The sequence below is a fragment of the Pagrus pagrus genome, assembly GCF_965226575.1.
Source record: "Pagrus pagrus genome assembly, chromosome: 10".
Lineage (NCBI taxonomy): Eukaryota > Metazoa > Chordata > Actinopteri > Spariformes > Sparidae > Pagrus > Pagrus pagrus.
The window spans coordinates 10,595,777-10,622,789 of record NC_140194.1 but is presented as its reverse complement, the minus strand read 5'-3'; the positions used below and the strand labels follow the sequence as shown (position 1 = coordinate 10,622,789).

General features: G+C 39.6%; 5 protein-coding genes across 7 annotated transcripts; 3 read left to right on the top strand and 2 right to left on the bottom strand.

Moving 5' to 3' along the window:
• Nucleotides 1-303: 303 nt before the first annotated feature.
• On the top strand, nt 304-4,026 carry rcn2 (reticulocalbin 2). Of its 2 annotated transcripts, XM_084364694.1 has the most exons (9): nt 332-346; nt 717-767; nt 862-1,002; nt 1,098-1,200; nt 1,289-1,482; nt 1,575-1,688; nt 1,793-1,886; nt 2,001-2,140; nt 2,843-4,026. In XM_084364694.1, the coding sequence occupies exons 3-9, from the start codon at nt 862-864 to the stop codon at nt 2,984-2,986; spliced, it is 930 nt and encodes a 309-aa protein (XP_084220820.1). In that variant the 5' UTR covers nt 332-346; nt 717-767; the 3' UTR covers nt 2,987-4,026. The 2 variants fall into 2 exon arrangements, with proteins under 2 accessions (XP_084220819.1, XP_084220820.1); XM_084364693.1 differs by lacking the exon at nt 717-767 and having other exon boundaries at nt 304-346.
• Nucleotides 3,542-12,803, top strand: pstpip1a (proline-serine-threonine phosphatase interacting protein 1a). 2 transcript variants are annotated; one of them, XM_084364691.1, is made up of 15 exons: nt 3,542-3,614; nt 4,821-4,921; nt 5,016-5,090; nt 5,216-5,250; nt 5,340-5,446; nt 5,557-5,619; nt 6,116-6,220; nt 7,733-7,778; nt 8,056-8,135; nt 9,014-9,112; nt 9,209-9,305; nt 9,486-9,573; nt 9,716-9,801; nt 10,643-10,749; nt 10,841-12,803. In XM_084364691.1, exons 1-15 carry the CDS (start codon nt 3,585-3,587, stop codon nt 10,970-10,972), a joined length of 1,251 nt encoding a protein of 416 aa, XP_084220817.1. In that variant the 5' UTR covers nt 3,542-3,584; the 3' UTR covers nt 10,973-12,803. The 2 variants fall into 2 exon arrangements, with proteins under 2 accessions (XP_084220817.1, XP_084220816.1); XM_084364690.1 differs by having other exon boundaries at nt 10,625-10,749.
• Nucleotides 12,583-17,721, bottom strand: tspan3a (tetraspanin 3a). The gene is made up of 7 exons (XM_084364695.1): nt 17,528-17,721; nt 15,703-15,894; nt 15,415-15,489; nt 15,130-15,231; nt 14,890-15,042; nt 14,702-14,785; nt 12,583-13,471 (listed from the first exon to the last, which is right to left on the bottom strand). The coding sequence occupies exons 1-7, from the start codon at nt 17,588-17,590 to the stop codon at nt 13,379-13,381; spliced, it is 762 nt and encodes a 253-aa protein (XP_084220821.1). The 5' UTR covers nt 17,591-17,721; the 3' UTR covers nt 12,583-13,378.
• A 1,920-nt stretch (nt 17,722-19,641) lies between these two features.
• On the bottom strand, nt 19,642-20,475 carry ch25hl1.2 (cholesterol 25-hydroxylase like 1, tandem duplicate 2; the record flags this gene model as incomplete). The annotated part of the gene is made up of 1 exon (XM_084363128.1): nt 19,642-20,475. One exon carries the CDS (start codon nt 20,473-20,475, stop codon nt 19,642-19,644), a length of 834 nt encoding a protein of 277 aa, XP_084219254.1.
• A 985-nt stretch (nt 20,476-21,460) lies between these two features.
• On the top strand, nt 21,461-26,697 carry LOC311263457 (uncharacterized protein). Its single transcript, XM_084363528.1, has 12 exons — nt 21,461-21,555; nt 22,767-23,357; nt 23,979-24,038; nt 24,146-24,198; nt 24,273-24,417; nt 24,520-24,887; nt 24,972-25,200; nt 25,314-25,428; nt 25,570-25,687; nt 25,762-25,873; nt 26,239-26,351; nt 26,511-26,697. Exons 2-12 carry the CDS (start codon nt 22,779-22,781, stop codon nt 26,578-26,580), a joined length of 1,962 nt encoding a protein of 653 aa, XP_084219654.1. The 5' UTR covers nt 21,461-21,555; nt 22,767-22,778; the 3' UTR covers nt 26,581-26,697.
• Nucleotides 26,698-27,013: the final 316 nt, after the last annotated feature.

Sequence of the window (27,013 nt, the reverse complement as noted above, 5' to 3'; positions counted from 1 at the left end):
TTTTGGGTGGTAGATAAATATTTTTGGGCTTGCACATGAGGCTCAGTCATCACAAGTCCTGTGATTTTTCTTATGTGCAACATCCAAAACCGATACCTAAATATTATGAACTACAGTGCATATCTTATATGAAAACTTAGGTGTATACATTTTGCTGATCTTTGTATAATCTTATCAGCCTTGTCTAGATGGTTTACATGCATTGATTAGATTTTAAGTTCCAAAAAAGTGCGACATGTCAGAATAATAAAAACCTGTATTTTGAAATCCGTGACCGGAAGTACCTGTATGCTCTAGGTTGTTTGACGTCGAAAACCTCACCCCCCTCTACGAAGATCTTTACACGGTAACAACAACATGTTTCTCTCGTTTGTCAGCTTTGTTAACGTACTTTATCAGTTGCATCTTTGCGTTGTTGTCTTTAGTTTAAGTGTGTTTATTTGTTTTGGCCAGAGCTGTTGATGTCGTCCTCGATTCTGCCTGTAACATTAGGTCTATCTGTCTCATTCTCATTGGCTCTCAGACACATAAAGTTTAAACAGGAATTAATGAAAACTACTAGTATAAGAACTAGTATGTCTACCAGGCTTTCTGCCTTTTTGTTCCCCTCTCTCTTCATCTCAGATGCAGCTGTTCCTGGTAGATTTTAGCAGGTTTCTTCATCATACAGGACGTGGTTCACATATAAAGTTTTAATCTGTTTGAACTTCCTCCAGCTGACCACAAGAGTGCACAGTTGCCGTTTGGCAGAACTGTTCTGCTCTGTGGTCAGTCCAATTTTCAAACCACCTTGGAGGCTAATCCAAAACATAGAGGCTCTTTATAACCATTTGATTTTCATTTTATTGTGTTACTCCACAGATGGCATCCTCTGCATTGTTGGTCTTGTTGCTACTTCAGTTTGGATTTGGACAAAGCTCTCACAAACATCTTCATGAAGATCACTACATTGGCCAGCAGCACAACCCTGAACATGACATGAACGTCCTGCTCGGAGATGAGGTTACTAAATGTTTCTACCCATTTTCTGACACCCTTCAGCTCAGTGTCCTACTCACTCATCACCTGTCCTCACGTCTTATTTTATGTTCTTCCAGGACACTGAGGAGATAAAGAAACTTAGTCCAGTAGAACAGAGGAAAAAGATCATGGAAATTGTGAAGAAGATTGATACGAATGCTGACAATATGCTAAGTGCAGGTACATTTATGTCTCTCATTTGCAAAGAAAATCAAGATAAACAGAAGGGAAAGAAGGTCATACTCAGTCGGCTGTGTTTTGTCCACAGAGGAGATCACACTATGGATTCAGCACGTCTACAGAAAATATGCTCTGGACGACGCAAAGGAGCGCTTCCCTGAGTTTGACATAGACAAAGACGGTGTGGTGACGTGGGAGGAATACAACATGGTCACTCATGACCAGCTCATTAGTTTTGATGACACCGCCAATGAAGATCCAGAGCAACAGTCTCTCAGACATGTAGGTAAACTTTTATTGTCTCGTTAACACGTACATTATACCACAGATGGATGTATACGTAACACCTCAACATAGGCTCATATCCTCATTAGCTCCATCTCAAGGAGAGGAAGCGCTTCGACTTTGCTGATGCGGACAATACGTCCGGGCTTAACGTGACAGAGTTTCTGGCCTTCACCCACCCATCTGAAGTGGATCACATGGCTGTAAGATGAGTTTAGCTCCTACTCCTGCAAAACCCGATATGATAATGCATCCTTCCCTTTATGTGTCATGTTAGAATTGATTGATTGACCTTTATCTCTAATAGGATTTTGCCATTGAAGATGTGTTGGCTGAATATGACACAGACAAAGATGGATTCATCAGTCTAAGTGAATTTATCGGGGATGTTCGTGGTGAGGGTAAGACCACAGAGATTCTCTTTCAAGCAATGAATGATCTGTTTGGTGTTGGTTTCCCCTGCTGTGGTCATTAGTCACCCCATAATCAGTTTTAACACTTTTTTATGTTATCAGAGGATTCCCCTTCACAGTGGGAGATTGAAGAAACAGTGCGGTTTAAAGACCTCTACGATCAAGATAAGGATGGGAAGTTGAACAGAGAGGAGCAACTGCGCTGGGTTGCGCCTAATAGCTATGGCTCTGCAAGAGAAGAGGTACGACTCCACTGGTACAGCGTGTGTCTGGATTTTATTGGCAGAATAGTGTAAATTAACAGAAAGTTATGAGTTTAAAGGTGACTTAGTATACTTTTTCACTTTCCTCTTTTCCGTCAGTGTGTTATAAAGGTTCTTGTGCATGTAAAAGATTTTGAAAGTTAAAGATCAAAGCCCACACCAACAGAAGCTCCTCTCTCCCACAGAAAACACTGCTCCTGAAATGCCTCGTCAGCAGTCTCGCTTTTAATTTTTGTGTCTTCGTGACATCACACTACATCACAGAGTCACACATTTGCATAATTGCTGCTAGTGGCTAATCTGTCATGTAAGAATTGATTTAATACAGCTGCTCTGTTGTTGTTGGCGGTGCTGGGTCAGGCGTGTATGAACTGACCAATCAGAGCAGACTGGGTATTTGGGAAGGGGGGGGCTTAAAGAGACAGGAGCTAAAACAGAGCGTTTCAGACAGATTGGGAATACAGAGCTGCAGCCCTGGACAGTATGAGAAAACAACTATTGCAGTGGTAACCTAAAATAAATGATAAAACTAAAAAAAGGGCATAATATGTCTCCTTTAAAATACATGGGGAAACAGTGTATTTGGATGCTTCTATAGCTGTTTCCTGGTATGATTACATATAACTTCTCTCCATAATCTTCAAATAGTCACTGATTTTCTTTTCCATGTTTTCCTCTCAGGCTCTTCACCTCCTCAAAGAAATGGACCACGATGAAGACGGGCAGATCTCAGAAGCTGAAGTTTTGAAAAATCAAGAAACATTCATGAACAGTGAAGTGACAGACTATGGCAGACAGCTACATGTATCACATGATGAATTGTAGCTAAACTGTTTGTTTTTGTTAGTTTTCTTGTTTGACATGAAGATGTAATTCAGTTTATGTCCTGTGCTGTGCTTTGACATTAGACGTGGGATTGTTGACCTTATCTAGGATCAGTTTATGAAAGTGAATGACTTAAAGTAGCCGTAAAACGTATATTTGAACACAAGAATAATGCATCACAAGCTCAGGCTACGTCAAATGGACCACAGTTTCACAAAAGAGTATGTGTTGCAAGCCTATTATTATCAAATTGCATAATATTGTAAGACATTCCCCTCAAAAACAGATAGAAATTGGAGTTTGCTCTGATAACAGAGCAGGTTTGCTGAACTTAAGCCGTAATGACTTTTCCTTTCACATACCAGCAAAAGCAAACTGACATGAGTGTGAGTCCAGTTGCGTTAACCACTGACATGTTGCAGCTCTTCCTCATTCAAATCAAGGGAGTAAGTGAAGGCTGTTTGACGGCTAGTTTCCTGAATGTGTGATGAACCGTTTCACTTGCAGCGTGCAACAGCAAGTTTCGCTGCTGTTTGTTACAGAGTGACTCTTGGTTGAGTGGATTCTCCAACGGGGAGTATTTTTAACCGCTGCCAAGATGACATTACAATTTAAAGACGCCTTCTGGGTGAGTTGGATTGATTCCACTGATTCCTAGATTTTTTTTTGTGATGTTATGTTGATGCTGACTTTGAGTTTTAACTGAGCTGTGGAGTCAGTGTTGTTGTATTCAGTGTATTCACTGGAGATTTGAGGTAATATCTTGTCACTTCTACTGTTTTTATGCTTTTCATATTGTCTTGACAGTGTCTGCTGTACCATATACCTGATATGTGTTAAGTTATCTGGAGCCTATCTTTGACTGCAGTTAGCTAAAGACTTTGTCCTGTCTATACACTTCTAATCTTTGCTTTCTTTGCTTTCCTGTTTCGAACTTTGACTCTTACTGAATGGGTACAAAGTTGTTGCTTTGACTAAAACATTCATTTTTATTTTTGTACGCAGTCTTGACAAGAAAAAAATAAACGTTTTTATCGCTGGGTTGACTACTCCTATGTCTATCTAATACCGGTGTGTCACACAACTTAAACAGCTCTATCTCAGTACAACTTTTATTTTGAAATTGTGTATGAAGGCCAAAATAACGCTTGAATTCTATAACTTTATGGTGGTAACCATGTGTCCTGTGTCATTATTGGGTTTCCTGTTAATCAGGCTAATTTAATCTTTCTAAAATAATGTGTATGTGCAATACTACAACAGATCATAACTCAATATCCATGTAATCCGTTATCAACACGGTGTAATTATTATTTTTTTCCACTATAGCCATAAACAAAGCATGTGGAACTGGCTAGTTAATATCTAGCTTGAGGTTACTTTGTGAAGATGTGTGCTTCCTTTTTCCTCTGTTATTCTCACCGTGTTATCAGTATTCTCATGTAAATGCTAATTCAGTCACAATAGAAATGAACATGAGAGATTTGTACACCATTATTTTACTTCCGCCTCAGTCAAATTTCAGTAAAGTAAGAATACTTGTGCACAAGAGGGGATTTCTGGTGTCTCTCCCACTTGGCTTTCCATTCAGACTTGAGCAGCAACCACATGTGTTAATTTCCACTGTGGCTGAGATACCACTATAACACTTTCATTCAGCTCATCAGCTGTAACCTAAAGGGGATCATTTGGGTCTTTGATTACAGAAGCAATAAAGAAACAGCAACCTTTTTGTTTCCAATGGACACAACCTTTCAGATTAATAGCATTTATTTAGACCTAATGTGAAAGTACTGAATGTATGAGAATCATGGTTGAGTATTTATGGTTCCAGGGAGAAGACTTTATTAGTAATACTGGGTACGAGGCCATCAGTCAGAGGCTTCATGATGGACGACGGACATGCAAAGACGTAGAGGAGCTTTTGAAAATGAGGTGGGCTCATGAATTTCTTGAAAAAAGGACATGCAAGAGAAATATTAACCACATGACAATGTGATTCAGTGGCTCTGTTATGGTTTCTATGTAGGGCATCAGCGGAAGAGAAATATGGCAAGGAACTGGTCACAATCGCCCGCAAAGCAGGGGGGTTATATGAGATCTGGTAGGTGGCATTGATATACTCATCAACTCTGAGTCAACCATTCCAAGCAACACATCTTTCCGCTGTAAAATGCATGAAGGTGCAGCATCTTTTAAGAGTGCTTTGTGTTCATTTTGTTTTCGCAGCACTTTGAAAACGTCTTTTGATGACATGAAAACACGTAAGCACAGGATATGTTTCCTGCATCATCTTTTCTTGCGCACGTCACACAGTCCTGAGTTTTTAGTTGCATTTTTTGGTGTTTTTTAGAAATTGAAAATGTAGGAAACATGCACATTCAGCTTGCTGGAATGCTCAAGGAGGAGGTGAAGAGAATGGAGCAGTTCAGAGAGCGGCAGAAAGAACAGAGAAAAAAGGTACACATCTCTTAGTCATTTGCATTCAGAGGAAATCTAAAAACAGTAGCATCTCTCAGTGTGGTTTTCTGATGATTGTGACTTTTTTTCTTTATACCTTCACTTCTTAGTTTGATGTCACCATGGAGAAGGTCCAGAAGACAAAAGTCTCACTGTACAAGAAAACAACAGATGTAAGGTCAATGTATATTGTCATCATGACCTCTACTATCAGACGTCTTTATTTCTGTTTCAGCGAGTGTATTTATATTGCTCTTTATATAAATATGGCAGTGATGAACTGCATGGATCGCCTCAGGTGCAGTTTTAGTGCAGCTACATCCTGCTTGCATGTTAAATGCATGACATGCAGCTTTCGGCCTCATTCTGAGAAGCATTGCTCTGTATTTTTAAGATTTGCAAGAGGAAGCAGTAAGTAAATACACTGTTGTCATCGACACAGTAAGGAGTCTGAGATCATATTTCTCTCCGGTCACAATGAGGAAGTGAGATCTGACTTGATATACTTTGTTTTTCCTGCACATGCATGCCTCCTCTTTTCTTGACTGATCTTGCCCCCTACCCCCCCACCTCCCCTTTCCTGTCAAGGGCTCACAGAGCAGAGTGCTGACGAACAGAGCAGGGGTGTTAAAGTTTCGTACGGTTTCTGTTCTGTTTCTCCACCTATAGTCTAAAAGATCCTACGAGCAGCGCTGCAAAGAGGCAGATGAAGCAGAGCAAACCGCAGAGAAGATGGGCAACACTCCCACAGCCACTCCCAAACAGATTGAGAAGGTAAATCTAGTGCGACCCATCAAAGATTCAGTGCGGTGATTTCATTTCAGGCGTGACTTTCTGTAATGATAAGCGTTACTTCAAAAGAATGAATCTTTGAAGATCTCCTCCTTTAATACATATAAAATGCACTGCTGGATTTTCAATTTGCTAGTAAAAAAAATCTTCAAACTACATCTAGTCCTTCTCCCTTCCTGAAAAATCCAAAATCTATAATATGCGAAGAGATAATAAAGAGAAACTCCACCATCACCAATTTTACACATTAAAGTGTGTTTACAGATCTTGGGGAGTACTACTACATGTGTGAAGAAAGTAGTATAAAGCATGTTGTGGCTCCAGAGAAAGTTGCATGTAATATGACAAATTGCCTCCAATGATATCACTCAGTGACATGTTGCATTGTGGGTAATGTAGGCTTTGGGTTGTGAAAAGCATTCCACACTGTTGGACTCCTTACGGACAGTTTAAAAACAAATGATCAAAATCGGTACAACAGAACCAGAGATATCACCATTTTTATTCCAAGCATTCGTCCTCCTTTTCAAAACATATCGCCTACATTACCCATGATGCAATTCAGCCACTGTGTGACATCACTGGAGGCAATTTATCAGATTACATGCAACTTCCTCTGCAGTCACAAAAGGCTTTATACTACTTTTTTCTAGTAGTAGTAGTAGTAGTAGTACTCCCCACTACCTGTAAACACACTCTAATGTTTAAAATTGGTGGCGTTACCCTTTACTCACGTATCCAATTTTATTTATGGTCCTCTCTTAGTGTATAGTATGTGCACTGGATGTTTAAAGTTTCCACATCACGACTGAGCAAGCTGCATATTAGACTGTGATTGCTGGTTGTGATATTACAAAATCCAGCTTGCACATACATGTACATGTCTTGAGCTCTATCGTGAGCGCAGAGAAACTTTTACCCTTCAGTACATTAATTGGATAAACAGTCTTCTGGCTTTAAACTTTTAATTTCTACCACAAAGGTCTGATAAATGAATCATAAACATGTACACTGTAGAAAGTCTGTGTGCTCCTACTTCCGTTTGTCATAACTGTCACATGTCACATTCGAGAGTCTCTCAGGCACGTCATTTGCACTGCTTACCACATATCAGAATAACTATAGTATATTTGCATACTCTTTACAATACAGAAGAAAGATATATTAAAAGTAGAGGAAAAAAAATTAAATTAAGATGTACATTTAAATAAATTGCTGTTGCTGGCAGCCAGAGTGATGGTTTCTCAAACAACACTGACAGTTATTACACAGTTACTTCATAACACATTGGGAAATCCAATTCTCTTTTTCTCTGACTTCATCATTTCATTCAGTCATTTATAAGCTGTTCGGTTAACAGTTTCTGTCCACATTTAAAATGTAATTTACAAAGACTATGTCAAAAACTGTAAATGATGTTTTCTTTTTATAGTGAAAACTACAGGTTTACAGATGTAGAGGCAGCGTGTCATTTAATATATTCTTCTTTTTCAGATGAACAACAAATCGAAACAGTGCAGAGAATCTGCAGAGGAGGCTGGTAAGGACAAATAATAAGTGGGATGCTGTACTTTGGCCCTGAATGTCGTTTCAAGTAGGAAGCTGCTTCGGTTTATCAGGAAACATTTTTTTGAGGATGGCAGTAAAATGTACTTCCTTTTTATTTAGGGCTCTAGAAATAAATTGCAGTACAGTTAATAAATCCATATATTTTCTTTGTTGTATCTTTTGTTTATGACATGAAACCTCAAAGTTTAAATCTGTTATACAATCTCGATTTCTTCTCTTGAACTACTAACTCCTTTACTTTCCTTTAGAGAAACAGTACATATCAAACATTGAACAGCTGGAAAAGATTCGCCAAGAATGGGAATCAACACACATCAGCACATGTGAGGTAAAGTACAGCCCTGCGAGTTCAAGTGAGGAATGCACACTATGGCTTGACGCATTTTAAAATGTACTGAGTTGGACCAATAGTGGCAATACCCGAGGCCTGGGTTGTCAATGAGGATGTGCAGTACTTCCTAAAAGCAGAATATACAGTGAGTCATTGATCTACCAAAATGTTTCCGGGCTACTTAAGTGTGATAACATCAACAATACTGTGGCAGCTATTCATTAACCTTAATCACACACATTCAAAAGCCTTTAACACAGGACAATAGACACACGCAATAAACCAGAAAAGAAAAACTAAACAAAGCAAAACAGGAAAGACAGTTTAACAGCGTTTTTAATGCATGAAAGCATTAAAAAGCACTCAAATGTCAGCTCTGAACCTTTGAGTTGACAGACTGCAGAGAACATAAAGTTTCAAAGCTCACATCTACAGTTCAGTTTTAATATCTAGTTTGAATTATCTTTCATGTCGCTGATCTTATAGAAGCTACTTAACATTGATGTCAAGTGTTCAAGTGTGAGGAGGATCAAACACCTTTGCCATGGTTAGCATTTTTTCTCATAATTATAAAAGTGAACAACCATGGCTCATCTCAAAATGTATTAAAGACACACGGCAAGTTTGCCTCACATATATTTTCCTCAACCTATAAAAAAGAAACAAACCGTTTAAACAAAAAAAAGTTTTATATATTTCAAGCTGACTGAACTTAAAATTCAGTCAACTTGAAAAAGATAAAACTTACATCAAGTTAATGAGAAAATATTAGTTGAGCTGGATGATTTTTCTCAGTGTACAGTTCTGTATAGTGTCATTAATATACTGTGCTACAATGTTTTCTAAATTATTTATTATTCTATAATGTTTTGCAGATGTTTCAGCAACAGGAAGAAGACCGACTCAACGTACTAAGGAATGCTTTGTGGGTGCACTGCAACCAGTTATCAATGCAGTGTGTGAAAGATGACGAGGTGTGTGCAGCCGTTTTCACACACGTGTATGTGACAGACTTTCAGATGTCTTGCTCTGCACGTCTAAAACTCACTCTGGACAAACTGTTCTTTCAGTGTTACGAGGATGTGAGGAAAACACTGGAAAATTGTGACATCATCACAGACAACAACTGCTTTGTGGAGATGAAAAGAACTGGCTCAACCCCCCCAGGTAACGCACCTGCCCTGCAGCCTTCCTGATTTCGATTTGAATATGTTTCAATATGAAAATGTTCGTGTAATCTCCCAGCCGCTGCTGAAATGCTTGACATCATTAGAAATAGACAATGTATTGTGAACCTCTAAAGCATTTAACTTTTTTGTTTACTAAATCTGAATGTTCCCTCCGCAGCTCCGATTGAATACCAAAATTACTATGAGAGGGACGCTACAGCCGACAGAAACGGAAGTGCCGGATTCGTAGGGGGAGTGATGAAAAGGTCAGAATAACGCAGTGTTTTGCATTGTGTAATTCAAATGAGTGCTGATGGGGATTATGACGGATGATTATTACCTAATGCTTTTCTATCCTCTCAATACATTTTTGTGTATTTCTTACTGAATGCTTTCTCCAATTTGTAGGTTTTCAAATCTTCTGCAGGGGAACTGTTCTGGTGGCTCCAAATCCAGTCTCAATGACTCAGTTGCCCAACCTACTGGTACAGTAGGTAAGAAACACTGCATTTTCCAAAATGATGAGAGAAAAACTGTAAACTAGATGTCCTTAAACTCCAGTGGAGAGGGTATGTGGAAACATTGTCGAGAAGCTCAGCTAATTTAGACAAATAAAACAAAATTAAAGTTATGATTTGAGGAATAAACACATATGTTGACCATTTTTGTGTCTTTGAGGAACATTATAAGCACACATAGGGTTATAAATTGAAGTATATTTATTGTCACAAATGCAAATAAATAAATATGACAGACATGCCTCCAAAATAACCTGAACCTAAACCTGCTGTTATCCATTTTCACACCTTAACCACCTAAACCACTCTCGAGGCTAGCCAGCCCCTGAATAGAGAAGTTGCAATGAATTGCTAAAATTAATCAAGGGTACCGGAGTTCATCTTATGGTAGAGCTGCAACGATTAATTGATTAATTTTTAACTATTAAATTATTCACCAACTATTTCTAGAATAAATCATTTTGACACATTTTTTAAGAAGAAAGTGAAAATTCTCTGATTCTAGCTTCTTAAATGTGAATATTTTATATTTTTCTTACTCCTCTGTGACAGTAAACTGAATATCTTTGCATTGTGGCACTAATCAGTGATTCTTACCATTTTCTTACATTTTATAGACCAAATAAGAATAATCAACAAATTAATTGGCAATTAAAATAATCGTCAGCTGTTGCCCAACCCGATCTACCATCAAATCGTTTTATTAATTTTGTCAATAATCCAATGAAATTGTATTCACTGGTTTGGGATTAAAGCAGCAAAGTACGGCCTGCTTCACGCAGTAACTGAACCACTGCAGATTCTGTTTATATTTCAGACTCCTCAGCAGAAAAATCAGAAGGAGTGTACGCATCCATTCCCGGATTTCAGGACTCCCAGCAGAGCAGTGACCAGTTCAAGGTCGTGTATGACTACGAGGCACAGGTCAGCTCCTAACCTCTACATAGGACAAATGTTATAAACCGTGTTCATTTTCAGGGATATGTGTTGATTAATTGTTTCTGTGCTTGCTCAGGGGGAGGATGAGCTCTCTGTATCTTATGGTGACGTTGTGGTTGTCGTGGATCAAGGTGAGGACGGCTGGTGGACGGTGCAAAGGAACGGCCTCACTGGATTGGTTCCAGGCTCTTACCTTATGAAAGAATGAGTTTACCTGAGAATGTAGGACTGTACGACTATGACACTTTCTCGTGTAATATTTTGTAAAGGGCTTGTCATTTCACTTTTTCTTATACTTTCATCTCATCTGTTGTTCATAATTATGTTACACGCATCATTTAAGCCCCTATGAGTAGGATTTGAAATTCTTTTTACTTTGGCACCCCCTACAGTGCAATCATAAGATACATGGACTATATTTACATGCACACTTATATTCCACTATTATCCCATATACTCCAAGATTTTGAATTTTATATGGATCATGTAAACTGCATATTTTGAATTAGACCTTATTCCAGATGTAGAGTTTTGCGATTAAGACATGTGGGATGTGATGATATATTCAGTTTTTCAGAGCATGTGTACAACGCATTCAAAATATTTGTTTTAATTGGTGATTTTACTACAGATTGCAACACACAGCCTCTCGTCTGTTTCTGGTCTGCTCTGTGCGTTGACAAAGATGCATTGTACATAAACCAACAAGCCACCATTTCTAAAAAATGAATATTTTATGCATGTTGACATAGTCTCAGAGAGTACATGGACGAATGAATGAAAGCTAACTCATGTCATTAGAATGAGAATATCACACAATAATCCTACAGATAGGGGCTTTCACATACGGTAGCATGAGACAGTGCTGAAAGGTGAATTATTTATTGCTTTGGCACATATTCATATTACTTTGCCCTTACAGCTGGTGTGTTGAGTGCTCCTCATACCAATGACAGCTGGGAGACTCTAGTGATCTGTTGCACAAGGTCACTGCACTAAGTTTGTTCATATACTGTACTATTATTTTACAGTCCTGAATGTTTGGTTTCTGTTGTCGGCCTGTATATAATTTCTATTTGTAGTAACTGTTTCTACTCTGAATGCTTAGAATAATTATTTGACAAAGCGTGACTATGTTGTATTTATTGACATGAAAGATAATTTAATTTGTTCGTAGCCCCTGCTCTGTCAGAAACCACATTGCTCTATTATTTCCTCTTCATTGTCGTGAACAAGACCAGACCAGAACTGTCTAAACAAAGTAGCTGAACTGTACCCGGGCAGTTATTCCTGGGTCATGTGTCTGAGCATCCTGCAAAGATATCCGGTTACTCTGCAGCAGGTGATTCATTGCTATCTTGGTGTCTCTCAAAGAGCCATAGCTCAGTCATTTTAAGCGTGTATGAGGGGCCAAAATGGTTGTTTGCTGCCCGTAAGTTGTTTCAGAAGGGAGCGCAACTTGGTCTACTGATTCTAGAAGAGTTTTGATATGATATTCATACATAAATGTTTAGAGCTGTAACAATTAATATAGTAGTTATCAACAATTAAATGAATCACCAACTATTTTGATAATGGATTCATCAGTTTGAGTATTTTTTTAAAGACAAATACTGTCAAAATTCTGTGAGTCTACTTTTTCAGATATGAATATTTTCTGACTGTTTTACTCTTACAACAGTAAACTGGAAATCTTTGGCTTGCGGACAAAACAAAACATTTCAGTATGTCATCTTGGGCTTTGGGAAAAACAAATCTCACATTTTGTGCAAACATTTCATCTCTTTGTAAAGACCTGAGAGAAATTTAACCAATAAATCCAAAAACGCACTCATTTAATTTCAAACTTTACCACTTTTTTTTTTTATTTACATTCTTGAGTCTTGCCATTGCTACATATCAGCAAATCAAACTTTAAAACCACCATCAGTAGACTGCTGAGACAAAAAAACAAACCAAGCAGCTATAGGACAAAGTCTATCTAGAGTTAAGAATACATAACTACTTGAAAAATCCCACATACCGAAGGGGATCACAAAGGCCGATTCTTAAAAGAAAAGCCAGTTAAGTTACATGTTTAGGGTTGTGGTGTCAACCATTTCTTGACGGAATACTGCTGGTGAAAGGTTTTAACCAAAACTGAGCTGTAATAGGTATAGTAGGAGTAGAATAGTAGTAGTAGTAGTAGTAGTATAAGTAGTAGTAGTAATAGTGGTGGAGGTTAAGGGTAGAATTATACAATCTTTCATTCAAGTACATGACAGATTTAAATATAAAATATTGAAAGCAACACACATAGTGCAAACTAACATAAGGAAAATTACCCTGTCCGTATTTCACTCCATACATGACTAACAAGGTTTGAGTTTAGTAAGATGGAGGTCTGCACCCTCACGCCATCCTCAGAGCAACATAATGCTTTCTACATGTCATTTACGTTGACCATGAAAGAATTTGGTCAGTAGCTTTTTTTGGAAAAACAGGTCAAATATACTTTTAACTCAGTGTGGTTAGTGTTTTTAAGGTTAGAGTGGTAATATATTATTTTCATGCTCTCACCAAAGACAAAAGTAATTTCTGACAGTGTGTGTTGCGGTGAGAAATGCGTTTTCCTTTATGCGTAGGTTGCCCCAGTAATGAGAGGCTCGTAGGGAGGATCTCTGCCACTGCGGCACAGCACGGCACATGCACACAGCATCCCCAGCATCTAAAGAGAAGAGACAGACGTCTTATTAGTGTTATTCTAGTTCTTAACTGTTTTTTTCATGACCCATCAGTTACAACCCTTCAGAAATGTACTGGGGTTGTGGCACAAAATTCCACTGTGGTTGTGTAATTTGCACTAAGTACACCAAAAATGGTTTAAAGGGAACAGGTATAGGTAAACATTTTTGGGAAATGATTTGCCTTTTTGCTGAGACTTAGATGAGAAGATCAATATCACTCTTGTGCTTGTTTGATGAATATATGGAGCCAGGAGACTGTTAGCGTAACATAACACAAAGACTGGAGGGGATACAGCTAGCCTGTCACTGTCTAGGAGAGAAAAAAAATCCACCTAGCAGCATCTCTAAAGCTCACTGAGAGTCATTTACATATTAATTGCTTGATGTGTAAACACAATAAGTGGGCCAGCATTTAACAGGGAAGCCTGTAGAATTACAGCAAAAATGCATATAATTGTGAGTATAATTATAGTGAATTGGAAAATCCAGCAAATAGGAGAATACAGATTATCAAAACATAAATGCATAGGAAGATTTTTAACATTGCAGCACACTCCTCTTATTAATTACAGTTGGCTCTACACTGGAAGCATTTTTCTCCACATGCGAGTAAAAAAAACTAGGAGTGTGTGGATTTGAAAATGTATTTGATCGCACCGGTAACTGACCTTTAAAAAATCCACAGATTCATAACCTCAGATGGAAACAAATCTGTTATTTCTCCTCTCTTATTAGCAGAGAGCAGTGCAGAAAAACATTCAGCTACTGTAGCTGCTTCTCAGCTCGAATGACAAACGTCACCAGCGGACGCATCGGCTGTCAGGAATTAAAAGTTAATTCTGTGAGTAACTTGATGGCGGGCCAAAATAAAACTTGGCTGTTGTCTGTAAGGTAGTGTCTGTACTCTGCCAAAGAGTGTTTATCAGATAAAAGACACATCACTCTGTAACAACACACGACCACTTGTGTGTTTTTGCAGTCCCAACAACTCCAACTGATACTGATACTGATACTCTCTCTGTGGAGTCCCTGTTATACTTACATTACACATACATTTGCTTATTAACTTAACAGTTTTGAGCCGAGACCTTCATTATTTGGTCAGATATATTTTTATTTTTTAAAGATATTTAAGTATCAGACTGGATGTTTGACATTAAAAACTGGTGATGTTCTGTGAAACAAATTATCTTGATGAAGGTGACATTTACCTGGATGGCAGCAAATGTCAGCGCAGTCCAGATGACGTACATCATGATCTCCTTCAACTTCTTTACAATCAGAGCCTCACAACCCTACATACAGTACACACACAGACAATACACAATTGAAAAAATAGCAAGGCACTCTTAAAAATAAGTTGTATTTGAAAACTTAACAAATTTAGAGGTCGTTTTACTTCTTGATAGAGATCTTCAGGATGAGTGAAGGACCCCGTGCAGCTTCCAACATTACTTTTGCAGCAGCTAATTGGTACGCTATTGTTTTTGGATTCTTCGTACCAGTGTGTATACTGCCAGTCTGAGTAATTGTGGATCCCACAACACTGAAGCTGTGAAAACAAAGACTCAAGGTTAATGTCTACTACTCACTCAGTCAGAACAATTCAAACAGGCTTACAGGGGCTTTCTGTCCTCACCTGTCTCTGAACGTAGTCGATGGCACGGCTCTGGGCGTTGCTGTTGGTGCCATTGTACTCATCATACACTTTCTTGATGGAGCTATTTACTTCATCTTCGACCTGTCAATGGTTAAGAAGGGTGAGATTGCACATTTGATGACGCATTTCCTTGAGCGATAAAATGCAACACGGTTGTGACAGACCGTTGCTGCTCTTAAGGTTGGGTGTGAACCTCTTGGAAGTTTAACATCAAAGAAGACAAAGAAAAACAAACATGCACCGACTCGTATTTGATTTCCTCACCCTTGCTCTGTAAACATATCCGAGCACCACGACGGCAACTTCGGTCATGAAAACCAGCAGGAGAATGACGACAAACTGTGGATTGAATTTCAAGATTTAAAATGCAATGCACGGACGACAAACACTGTGGAAAACTAACATGCATATACACCTTTATTGTAGAATAGGGTTCAATGACTGAATTTTTCTGCAGTTTCTGTGTCTGCCGTTTCAAAGTTAATCTTTTTTTTACAATTATGTGCACAAAGGCCTTAGTCGCCTCATCTATGCAGCTGCTCGTTGACTGACCGTTGTAAGTCCACAGTAGCTCTCTCTCACAGTGGCGCAGCATCCTATGAGCCCAATGATGAAAAGCAGGGCTCCCACTGCGATAATGGTCACAGCCGGGATGAGAGTGTACACGTCTTCAAAGAAGTGATCGTAGTCGTCGTATGTAATGAAGACATAGGCTCCAACATAGCACAGGATACCAGCAGCGGCCTGTGGGAGAAATAACATTACTTGCAACTCAATATTAGGAGCTGCAATGATAGCCAAAGAAAATTAATTGCTAACTATTTTGATGATTCAGTCATTTCAGTCCTTTTTCAAGCAAAAATGTCAAACATTTGCTGTACTTCCTGCGAGGAAATGAGGAGTCTTTGGATTTTGGATTTTGGACTATTGGTTGGATAAAAGAACCTGAAGACGTCACTTCGGGCTCTGGGAAATTGTGATGAGCATTTTACACATTTGTTTTAAATTGATTGATGTTTCACACGCGTCTCTTTTTCACTTTTGTAAAATATCTGGGCTATACTCCACAACTGGTATACACGACCTTAAACAGTATGTTGTGGTTTGGTTTTTAGCGGGTTATTATTTAGTATCTAACATGCAGCAGCATACAGTCGATCATCACAAACAATACACTTATCCTCAGTGGTGAAAAGTATTTCAGTCTACCAGTGTTTCCTTTACATTCATTGAGGAGGAGTGGACTCCCACAGTAATAACATTAACACCACAGCTAGATAAGATGAGAAGTTGACATTATAATCTAGATAACAAAAAACAAACAAACAACAAACATGATAAGCAGAAGGCCTGCCCAATGTGCAAAAGCAGCCCTTTAATCATGAACAATTAACCAAAGTGAACAATATTTGTGCTGTAAACCACTTATTGCACTAGAAACAAAACTAAGACCAACAGGGATACATGTGGAGCAAATACCAAAAATGATGTGCCAGCACTGTTTCAAAACAAGTAAAGAGGAAGCACTGTCCACAGCTACTGTAAACTGCCCAACATTTCAGAGAAAAGGGCTGTACTTGTTACTTACACCACTGCCTTCATTTGACAGCTGTAGATACTTCACAGGTTCACAATTTACAAACAAAACATACTGATAGGATTTTGTAGGTTAAACCACCCACAAGTATGTAGTCAAAATCAGCTCCACTCCAAACTACTTAAACATTAATGCCTCAGTAAAAAAAACAAATAGATTATTGGAGTGTATGATAATTATCCACTAAAATAAATGTTTTAATACTTTAGACAAGTAAAAGTCAGTAAAAACCACCAGCAAAATATACTTTAAGTAAATAAAGGCTCTGAATACATCTTCAGCCAGTGTTTAAACACCTGTCATGTGGATTTGTGTTCATAATGCCTGGGGCTGCAGTTTAAATAGGATGCCCTGAGAGCTTTTTACCAAATCATGAACACATTTCTTCACACGTTTTGAACTAAATTATACAATTATCAACACATACAGCTGAGTCATAATCTCTGCCGTGAGGTGGATTAAGGTTAAACTACATATACAGCCCGCAGGGAGGGTCAAAAAAGTGACAGTTTGACTACAGTAAGCGACACTGCAGCTTTTTTTAAACAAAGGGTATATCTACTCCAAAACATAAACTGTGCTTTACACAATATGTTGTTAGCAGGGAATCATTAAACCTGACATATGATGTGCTTCTTACTGCCCTGTCAAAGTAATCCCTCCCCGGCTGAACGAAGGTCGGCTGCCGCAGCTAGCGGAGCGGCTGACTGGACACGGCTAAGCTAGCTGGTGCGCTGTCTGTGACGCACGTTTAAAACTGTCACAAAGCTCCGAACTCACCCAAAATATCAGGTTCAGAAAGACCAGGACCGTCTTGGACGACGTGATGCCGCAGTGCCCCATCTTCAAAACGGGGTTTTTAACGCTGTACGTGTTGGGAAAGACCGCAGGTTTCTACTCAGACATGTCCCGGCCAGCTCCACCGCTCACACTCCATATCCCAACTGTGTGTCAGTGGAGCAGGTTGCAGCGGCGCCACCAGGTTAACAACAACAACAACAACAAACCCTCCAGAAACAAATCACCCAACCGCCCTCAGATGTACTGAATACATTGAATGTGATGTTTTTCTGTTGCTAACTTTAAGCCTTTGCTGATGACATATGTAGTTAACTATATTAAAAGATAGAAGTATGTTAAATATAGTCGAAATGGCAGTTGGGGTGTTTTACTGACATCTAGTGGTGGGAAATATAACTGTTTCTTATACATTAAACATTACAGAGTGTCAGTCCCACTGTGGGATCACTGGTCAGGTTACATGACCTCAAAATACAAAGAGGTACTGGTGTCACAATAGAAATCCAGAGATAAGGTGGTCACTAAATATATTTTGATGTTTTTTTTACTACTATGTGTAACAGAATAATTTTGTACGCTGTCCTTACATTTACTTTTTAGGTATGCATGTGTCTATATTTTTAAATCTCTAGTTTTAAATAATGCAGGCAGCATATTTGCAAATTGCACACTAGAGTCATGGTCAAAAGTTTACATACTATGGCTTGACACCTGTCTCCCAGCAGCTTCTGATTCTCTGCAGACTTGCTTTTTGGTGGTTTTTGGTTTACTCTTGACCACACAGACCAGTTTCCTCTCAGCACCAGGTCTAAGTTTGGGTTTCCTTCCTGATTATGGCAGTGATGCAACTGTGTCATTTACTTCATACTTACAAACAACCTGTAACTGCTTTGAAATGGCTCCAAGTGGCTTCGCTGACTTGTTCAAATCAATTTTGTGCTCTTTCAGATCAATGCTGAGACTTTCCCATTGTAGTGTTTGTGGCTGAGTCTAGTGGGTGTGTAAAAACAAGCCTTATTAAATTTGGGCCCAGAAAAGTCACCAGCTGTCATCAATCAGAATCACTCAGAAGACATAAAGAGGCCATGCTGCAAAGATATATATAATCGCCAAAATTGATCGATCAAGTTGGTGTATGTATTATTTTTTTGACCCAGCACATTTGGTCACATTTTCAGAAGACCTATGATAAATTAATTATTTAACCAATCATCAATATGTGCAATGTACTTTTTATACATAAATAACCAGTGTTGTGAGAAGTATCCAAAAGTTAAAAGATATCATGTTGAAATATTATGTTTATATTAAAAGCGAAAGTTAATCATGCAAATAGTACTTTAGTAAAAGTCTTAAAGTATATAATATTAGATATACTTTAGTATCAAAAGTACTTTTCTGGCAATAAACGTACCTAAGTATCAAAAGGAGAAGTAGGCCTAAATATAAATGATACAAAGGCCTTCATTATTGGCCTTGCTGGTTATTGAATCAGTGTTTACTCTAGTTGGCAATAAAATAAAAGCATTTAAAAATGTGCTACTTTGTCTCTGATGCAGCATACAATCTGCAAAGTAACTAGCAACTATAGTTATCTAACAAATTGGTAAGAAGTACAATATTTGCCTCCAAAATGTAGTGGAGTGAAAGTATAAAGTTGCAGAAAATGGAATATACTCATGTTAAGTCCCACGCAGTCAAATACATGGAAATACACAAACAGGCTTGCATTGTAAAGAGCAGAGAAGAGGCTCAAATTATGTTTTATTTACACGAGGAAGAACGTAATGTGATCTGTGTGTCAAGCTCAGGATCACTGTCAGAGTAACAAAACCAGATACCCTGGGAGACAGATGCCTTCAGGTATTATTTAGATTGTGCACAAAGTTGAAAGGAGTTCAAAATTTCCATATACAGTATGATGAGCACATTTGCTCAGTATAATTTAAGCTGAAGGAAACACAAACACACCTCATTTTGACAGCCATTTGTGAGAAAAGTGAACATGTAGATTTCTCTTTCGTCACATGATTTGGAAACACAGACACATAAAAGCACAGGTTGCCATCTATAGCTGCTAGTGTTATAGTCCTCTATTTCACAGCAGAAGAGAAGCTGAAATCAGCATGGGTGCCAAATATTTTATCCCAGTGGCTGAAGTGTGGTGCAAAATTGCTGTTGGGTTTCTGATGGTGCACATCGTGTTTGCTAGGCCCTCCGTAGATGCCAAACGGTATCAGGCGTGATGTGGACCAGGGGAAATCATAGCCACAGTGATCCTCTATAGAGACGTAAACATGCAGCACCATGAAGGTCCAGGTGGTGAGGAGGTGGCATCTCAGTATCACTGGATTCAAAGTGGTCCAAAAGCCTACTGTGACCAGCTCCCAGCCGCCCAGACACTGAGTGGATAGAGCAAAGGGAGATGAGTAATTATGATGGATGGCGTGGAAAGTCATATACAGCCAGCGGATCTTGTGATGGAGCAGGTGCCAGATAAAGTACTGGAAGTCAAAGAGCAGGAGGTTGCCTATCACCCCGGCAATCAGCTCCAGCAGGGATGGAGCCTGGTCCGGCAGGTCCACAGGTGGCCTCCATGCCCACTGGGCCACTGATGCTGGCAGCACAAGAAACACATGGTTGTACAAGGTGATGCCTGCACAGTGCAGCAGCGTGGAGGCTGTAGGACGACGGCTGGGCTGGATTTTAAACTGCTGGACCCATCCCCACCTTTCCCCCATGATGTCGCAAACAAGGAAAGGAAGGCACAAGAAGAAGTAGGAGGACACGGTCAGAACAATGGGAAAGAGTGGAGATCTCAAATAGTCTCTGTAGTTGTGCCTCAGGCTGTCCCACAGAGGCTGGAGCAAAGAGTTGTTTCCTAAACATCTTATCCAAAGATCTATGCTGGTATCTGCAAAATCCATCCTGAAGTAAAAAATCACAATGTAAATGTCTTATAAATGACTGAGATATGTGGACGTTCCAGCAGGAAACAGCAGCTATGGTAAAGACTCAATAAAATGAGTGTCTGCGAGTGCTTTGCTCACTGTGGTATCAAGTGACAGCTGGGTGCAACAGTGCAACAAATTATTCATACACTCTGGGCAACTGGTAGCATATAGCTCTCATCATGATTAATTGTTCAGTGTGGGAAATGTTTTCAAAGTCCTGTCTTACTCTCTCAAACTTTCTGTTAGTTGTACATATCTGGCATTAAGATACACGTACAAGCACACTGGCATTCTTGCAAGGTTAATTCCAGTGTGTTTACAGGTGTGGGGAAGTGCTACTGCATATGTGAAAAAGTAGTACAAAGTCTCGTGGCTCCGGAGGTATGAGGGGCGGATATTATAAGAATGTATTGAAAACTAATAGTGATCAATTAAATACATTTACTTTTTTATTTAAAAATATAATTTAATGGGAATTAACTACAATCTATCTTTTGACATGAAACCATTACTCAACAATTAAATGTATTTCATTTTAAAATAAAGTAACATTGTAGGTTCATAACTTCATTCTGTGGACATTTCTATTTGGAAGAGCTTTAATTATGAACCAAGTGCACAATCTGGACACTATTTGATGTAAATAAATAAAAAAAAAAAACAACAAGCCAGCTACTACAAAAGGCCGGAGGTGGAAACTGTTTTATCAACTGCTGTTTTTCAAGGTCTACAATTAACTTTCAACTTGAGTAGAGAAGTGGACACTTCACACTCCCAAACTGTAGAGGGCGTCGAAACAAATTTCTCGCCAGTCTACAACAGAGGACGAGTCGATAGCCTGTAACTAAAATTACCATAACGTTTACCCATTATAGTCCTGTTTGATTGTGTCACGGACCCGAACGTTACCTCAACCGATTCTGAACCTTACGACGTACGTAATGACGTAAAATGACTGCGCCGTCTAACGTAGTCACTTGACAGTTAGCCATTAAAACCACTGTTTTCACTGCACGGAATAAACCTCTACGCGGACCCTCAGGTGTATTTAAGGTAATGTAATCTTTCCACAACAATAAAATTGTTTTAAATGAAGTGACTGTCATCAATAAGGAACTTTACTCTGACAACTGTGGCTAAAGTTTAGCTAACGCTGGTCGTTTTGTCGATCCATAGTGGATACTGTGAAGACTAGCAAGAAAAAAAAGCAGAAGAACATATTATTAGGATGGTAATGATACTTTAATGCAACTTAAGATGATACGGATCATGAGGCTAAATAAAGGCTCGTTAGGTTAACTGGTTCCAACAAAAACTTTAATGTATATGGTTAGTTCTAGCCTCAGAAATCTTTGATATAACTAGAGCAATAAGACAGATTAAAGTCCATCAGATTGGCCTGTACACATACCTGTATCTGGAGGTTTTTAATGGCTTGGGTTAGTTTTGGAGCAACCATCAGAAAATGCTCCTTTTCCCGAGTTGTGTGTGAGACTTGATTTAATTACCTGTAGGATATTCAAATATATATATATATATAATGTTTTTATTTTTTTCAATAAGAACACAGATGAAGTGATTTATAGAGCAGATATGTGTGCTGCATTAGACAAAAAAAATAGAAAATCATGTCATGGCATACAATGATATTTAAAACAAGTGACCGGGGGTCAGGACCCTTCAGGATGCTCCCAAGAAAATTTTAGGAGTCACCAGATGTTTCTGTTACACAAAATAATATATATTATTTCAGATTTCTCCTGTTTCTTGCTCAATACTGGATACGTTTTCTTGGTTTTCTTCTTCAAAACCCCTTAAATGAAACAAATTGAGAAGGAAAACACTCCCTGGTCACTGGGATTGCTTTTCACTCACTAAGGCCATAACCTGTGTTCAGAGGTTTCAAGTGGTTATTACTTTATTATAAGGGCCCTGAGCCAGGATGGTTGGGAACGCCTATTTAAGAAGATAGTTTTGGGAAGTTTTATGCACCACACACACAAATAAATAGTTTTGCAAGTTTAGTGGAGCCAAACTGAATCTGCCAGCATCAGTGCTCTCAGTAAGGCTCTTGTGACTGAATTAGAGTAAATGCCTGTAGCCAGAAGAGTCAAGGCTGTTCTAGCAGCCATATCCATACTCATATTAATCAGAAATGGGTGTAATATTTGTGTGTCCACATACTTTAGCCTCATAGTTCTTACATATATGTAAAACGAGTAGATACATCTCAATAATCTATATGTCTCTATTCATTCATTCAGGGGTTGATACTGATGGAGGAGGGTGAGGGAGAGAAGACGAGCGAATCAGAGCCTGTGCATACACAGCCGCTGTGTCGCTTCTTCTCTCAAGGAAGACACTGCAATTTTGGGAAGAGATGCAGATTCCTACACATAAGAGATGATGCCAGAGCTCATAAGGAGAAAACCACCGGGACACCCAGCCAATCAGATGTCACGTTTCCAAACTCAGAGGTCACTGGAGGAAATGTGGGGTACAGGGTTGCCCCTGCAGCTGGCCACCGCCCCTGCCGCTACTTTCTCTCAGGCCACTGCACCATGGAAGACAGATGTCGCTTTTGGCATCCACCACAGTTACCCCCGTTGGATGACCAGCCTGTTCCTGGGAATTACTCAAGATCTGCACAGAGGATGCCACCGGTACCCCGTCCCGGCATCCTCCAGGAGGTCAAGCTGTGTGACCTGACAGAGGATCTCGCCAACCAGCTGCGAGACACAGAGATCAGGCAGTTGAAGAAGCGTTTTCCAAAAGACCAGCTTATTATTCAGGAACGAGGTGATGGCAAAGTTACTTATTACAGGGCGACCGTAGCGGCCACTGATCCAGACTGGGTAAACATTTCCTGCTACCTTCTTTCTCCTCTCTTGAGAGCTTCAAGCTCAAATCCACCCACATATTATTTTTATAATAAGTTACAGCTCAGTTTTAATATGTTAACTTGAAGAAGTCTCTCCTCAACTGATCAACACAGAGTGAGACTGTAGCGATGGCATTTGGACACAAATACTGAAGCCTCTCCATAGATTTTATAGTAGAAGCGTTCTTAGAACACTGTAATAACACCCACTGTGATGTTACTGTGATAGTATTATTGTTAATTAGTACAGGATAACATGGGATTTGTTTCAATTAAGCTGCACCACTGAGATTAAATTAAGCCTATTTGTTTTACAGGGGAAATGAGGTAAAGCAGTGATTAAAACTTGGCTATTTTGGCTCATTTGCAAACAAGTAATCTAGAAAGAAAATTTGCCACTCCACTATTCCCTCATGATGTTTCTAAGCCACTATCCCTTGGTTTAGGGTAAAACATAGGCAACTTTTTCCTATAAATCATATTGAGCCAACTTTTCCTTCATTTCCCATCCTTTGGTGTGACAGTAGGTTTCATAGTTGAACATTATCCCAGAGTAATATCTGGAAATATACTAACTCTGCTTTTTAACTTAAAGCCTTTTGATCTGAAAGAAATTGACATCATGGTGAGCTTCCCAGACAACTACCCTCAGGAGGTAAAGACCACTGCTTCCATTGACACTGCATGCTCTGTAGCTAAACTTTACAAGAGATGGTTGTCATCGAAAGAACAGTTCCTCATCCTCTTGATACATTTTCTTAGGTTTTCACATTGGATATACCGTTGGACCAGGATCTGCCGCCAGTCATGGCAAGGTAAATACACATGCAGTTTATTTTAACATTTAATGTTAAGAGTACTCGGTGCTGACTTTTCTGTAAATCTCTAGACATGTACAGGAGGCATCACTGGAGTGGCTCCAAGCCAAGCATGCAACCAATCAGCTTCTGGGAAAGGTAGAGCTGCTCTTCCGGCCTTTTCTTCGCTGGCTCGATCGTAGTTTGGAGAGGCTGTTCACTGAAGGAGCCAGGCAGGTTAGACTGCAACATGATTGTGTCCCTTTGAATTTTCTGAAATGACCCTTAAAAACCTGCAGATAGTAGATAGATTTTCTCTTCTTGTTAATGTTTTTGCAGTTGAAGAAAGACATTGATTTGGAAAAGGCTGGATTGCAGTTCATTTCATACCAGGAGCTCCAGGCAACAGTGTCTGAAAAATCTGCGAATGATCATTCGTCTGACCCGGCTGCCTCTGACACCGCTGCTGCAGATGAGGACGTCAGCGACGAAGGCGGGAGGACGGTGGAGGGAGAGAAGTCGGTGCAGCAGGAGGGTCCAGGTGGTGATGAAGGGCGGGAGGAAGAGGATGCCATTCAATTGGTGGAGAACATTAAGATCAGCGATCCCCGCAGAGGCACAGAGGTGAAGCTGCTCGGACTGAGGCTTGGAGAGAACACAGCCACTGTAGTGGCCCCAAAAATCACAGTTTGCCTTCAGTGCAACAGGTGAGGAAACAGAGCTCAATTTCATATCCACAAATTAGAGTTGGATTAACCAGAAGGACTTGACTGTAAGTGTACTGTCTGCAGGTGTAAGGTGACTGCAGACCTGACACTGACTGGAAGGACACCCTGCACGGCTCAGTGTGAAAAGTGCAGTGCAAGCATCAATGCTGCATTCAGGCCCTGCATGCTGCACCATTACAGTGATGTCCTGGGATACCTGGACCTTCACAATGCTGCACCTGCTGACCTTGTGCTTCAGGAGTGTGAACTCAGTGTGGGCTGCCTCAGCTGCTCCCAGGACGTTCCTATGCAGGTGATGAAACGCTTAACACTACAATACCTGTGTGAATCAGAAGTGTGAAATGTCACCAGGAATAACTGAAACATGTCCTGACGGGCTCTGTTTTTGTCTTTCGTTTTCATCAGAACCTCTCCTATGGTCAAACAAAGGAGTTTAATTGTGAACACTGCCACAGCAAACTCAGTATTCTTGCTGAGAGCACAAGATTCCAATATATTCCACCACGCACCAACAAAACAGGTCAGAGCTCACCTACATTTGCTATCAAGGCGATCAGCAGTGGTTCAAGATCTTGCAGCAACAAACAGCCACAGTTGGCTCGCTGACCAATGTTACCTCACATTGTAATTCAGGCCAATATAATGTGATTCCTTCCTGCAGGTCCAAGTGCCGGTGCTGTTAATTATAAGACGATCAGAGATCCCGCTGTGCAAAAGGGGAAGCCACTGCCAGAAAAGGGAACATGCAAACATTACAAACAGAGCCATCGCTGGCTAAGGTATCATCATCACTGTGTCCTATCTTATTTATCTGTGAAAGAAAAGTGTAGAATATCATGAAAGCTTCCCTCAGGTTTCCCTGCTGTGGCCGGGCTTACCCCTGTGACGTGTGCCATGATGAGGACCAGGACCACCCCATGGAACTGGCCACCAGAATGATCTGTGGCTACTGTGCCAAAGAACAGGTGAGCTATAGACCGGACACGACATTCCATAACCTGGAGCTTATAGCACGATCTGATTCTGCCTAACTTGAAATGATGGCCCTGGAGCTATGTTGAACCACCCACATGAGTCGCAAAATGATGACATCAGAACAATGTGATTGGTCAGTTTTAATGACGGTCCTGGAACAATAATTTATTACGTTGAGGAACAATGACACCAACCAGCGATATCAGATACACTGGAGCTTATACTGATGACATACATATCAAACTTATCACTGCTACTTAATTTGGTTTCAACTGGAAGCACTAATGCATACAGGCTGATGTTAGACATGGAGACATTTAAAAAATCATCATCTCTTCATTGTTTGTCGTTGCAGCCGTACGGCAATGGAAAGCCTTGCATCAGTTGTGGAAGCATGATGACGAGAGGTGCCCGCACCAGTCACTGGGAGGGAGGACTGGGATGCAGAAACAAAGTCAAGATGGGCAGGTACATCAATCCGACCCCGTTAAGGCCCACTTTTGTCTAAGTTCATTGGTACCATTGCTGATGAAACCATGATGGTAGCAGTAGAAGCGTTTTATTTATTAAAGAATATTTCTTTCTGTGTTTAAAAGTTTAAGAGTTGTTTTTTTAATTTCTCTTCAGAAATGATCGACAAAAACATGCCAACACCAACAAGACGGTTTCAAGGAGGGCGACCGCCCAAAAGAAGTAGTCGATGGAGAAGAGGAAGAACATCACTGCCTTAATTTGTGAAAACACATGATTTGATTCACGACCTGATTTCAATGAAATTATAAATTTTCTCCAATAAATCATGTTGTTATGATCATTCAGTGTGAGAAGTGTAATTTTTGTTCCTATACGTAACTCCTAAAGATTAAATGTTGATTGAATTGGAGGACTTGTATTCAACCCGCATTTATATCATATTATTATTATATTATATGGTCTAGCTGTTAAATATATCACATTTAACAAGATAAACAGTTTTAGTAAAGATGGCAGGACATTTGATCAGATTACACATTAAAGGATTGAGTACTCCAGCCTTCTAACTTTCTTAGGTTATTCTCTGATATTAGTGAAAGAAAAAAACAGGATTGATTATCTATGGACTAAAAATACGAAATTTAGAGTTGGGCCTG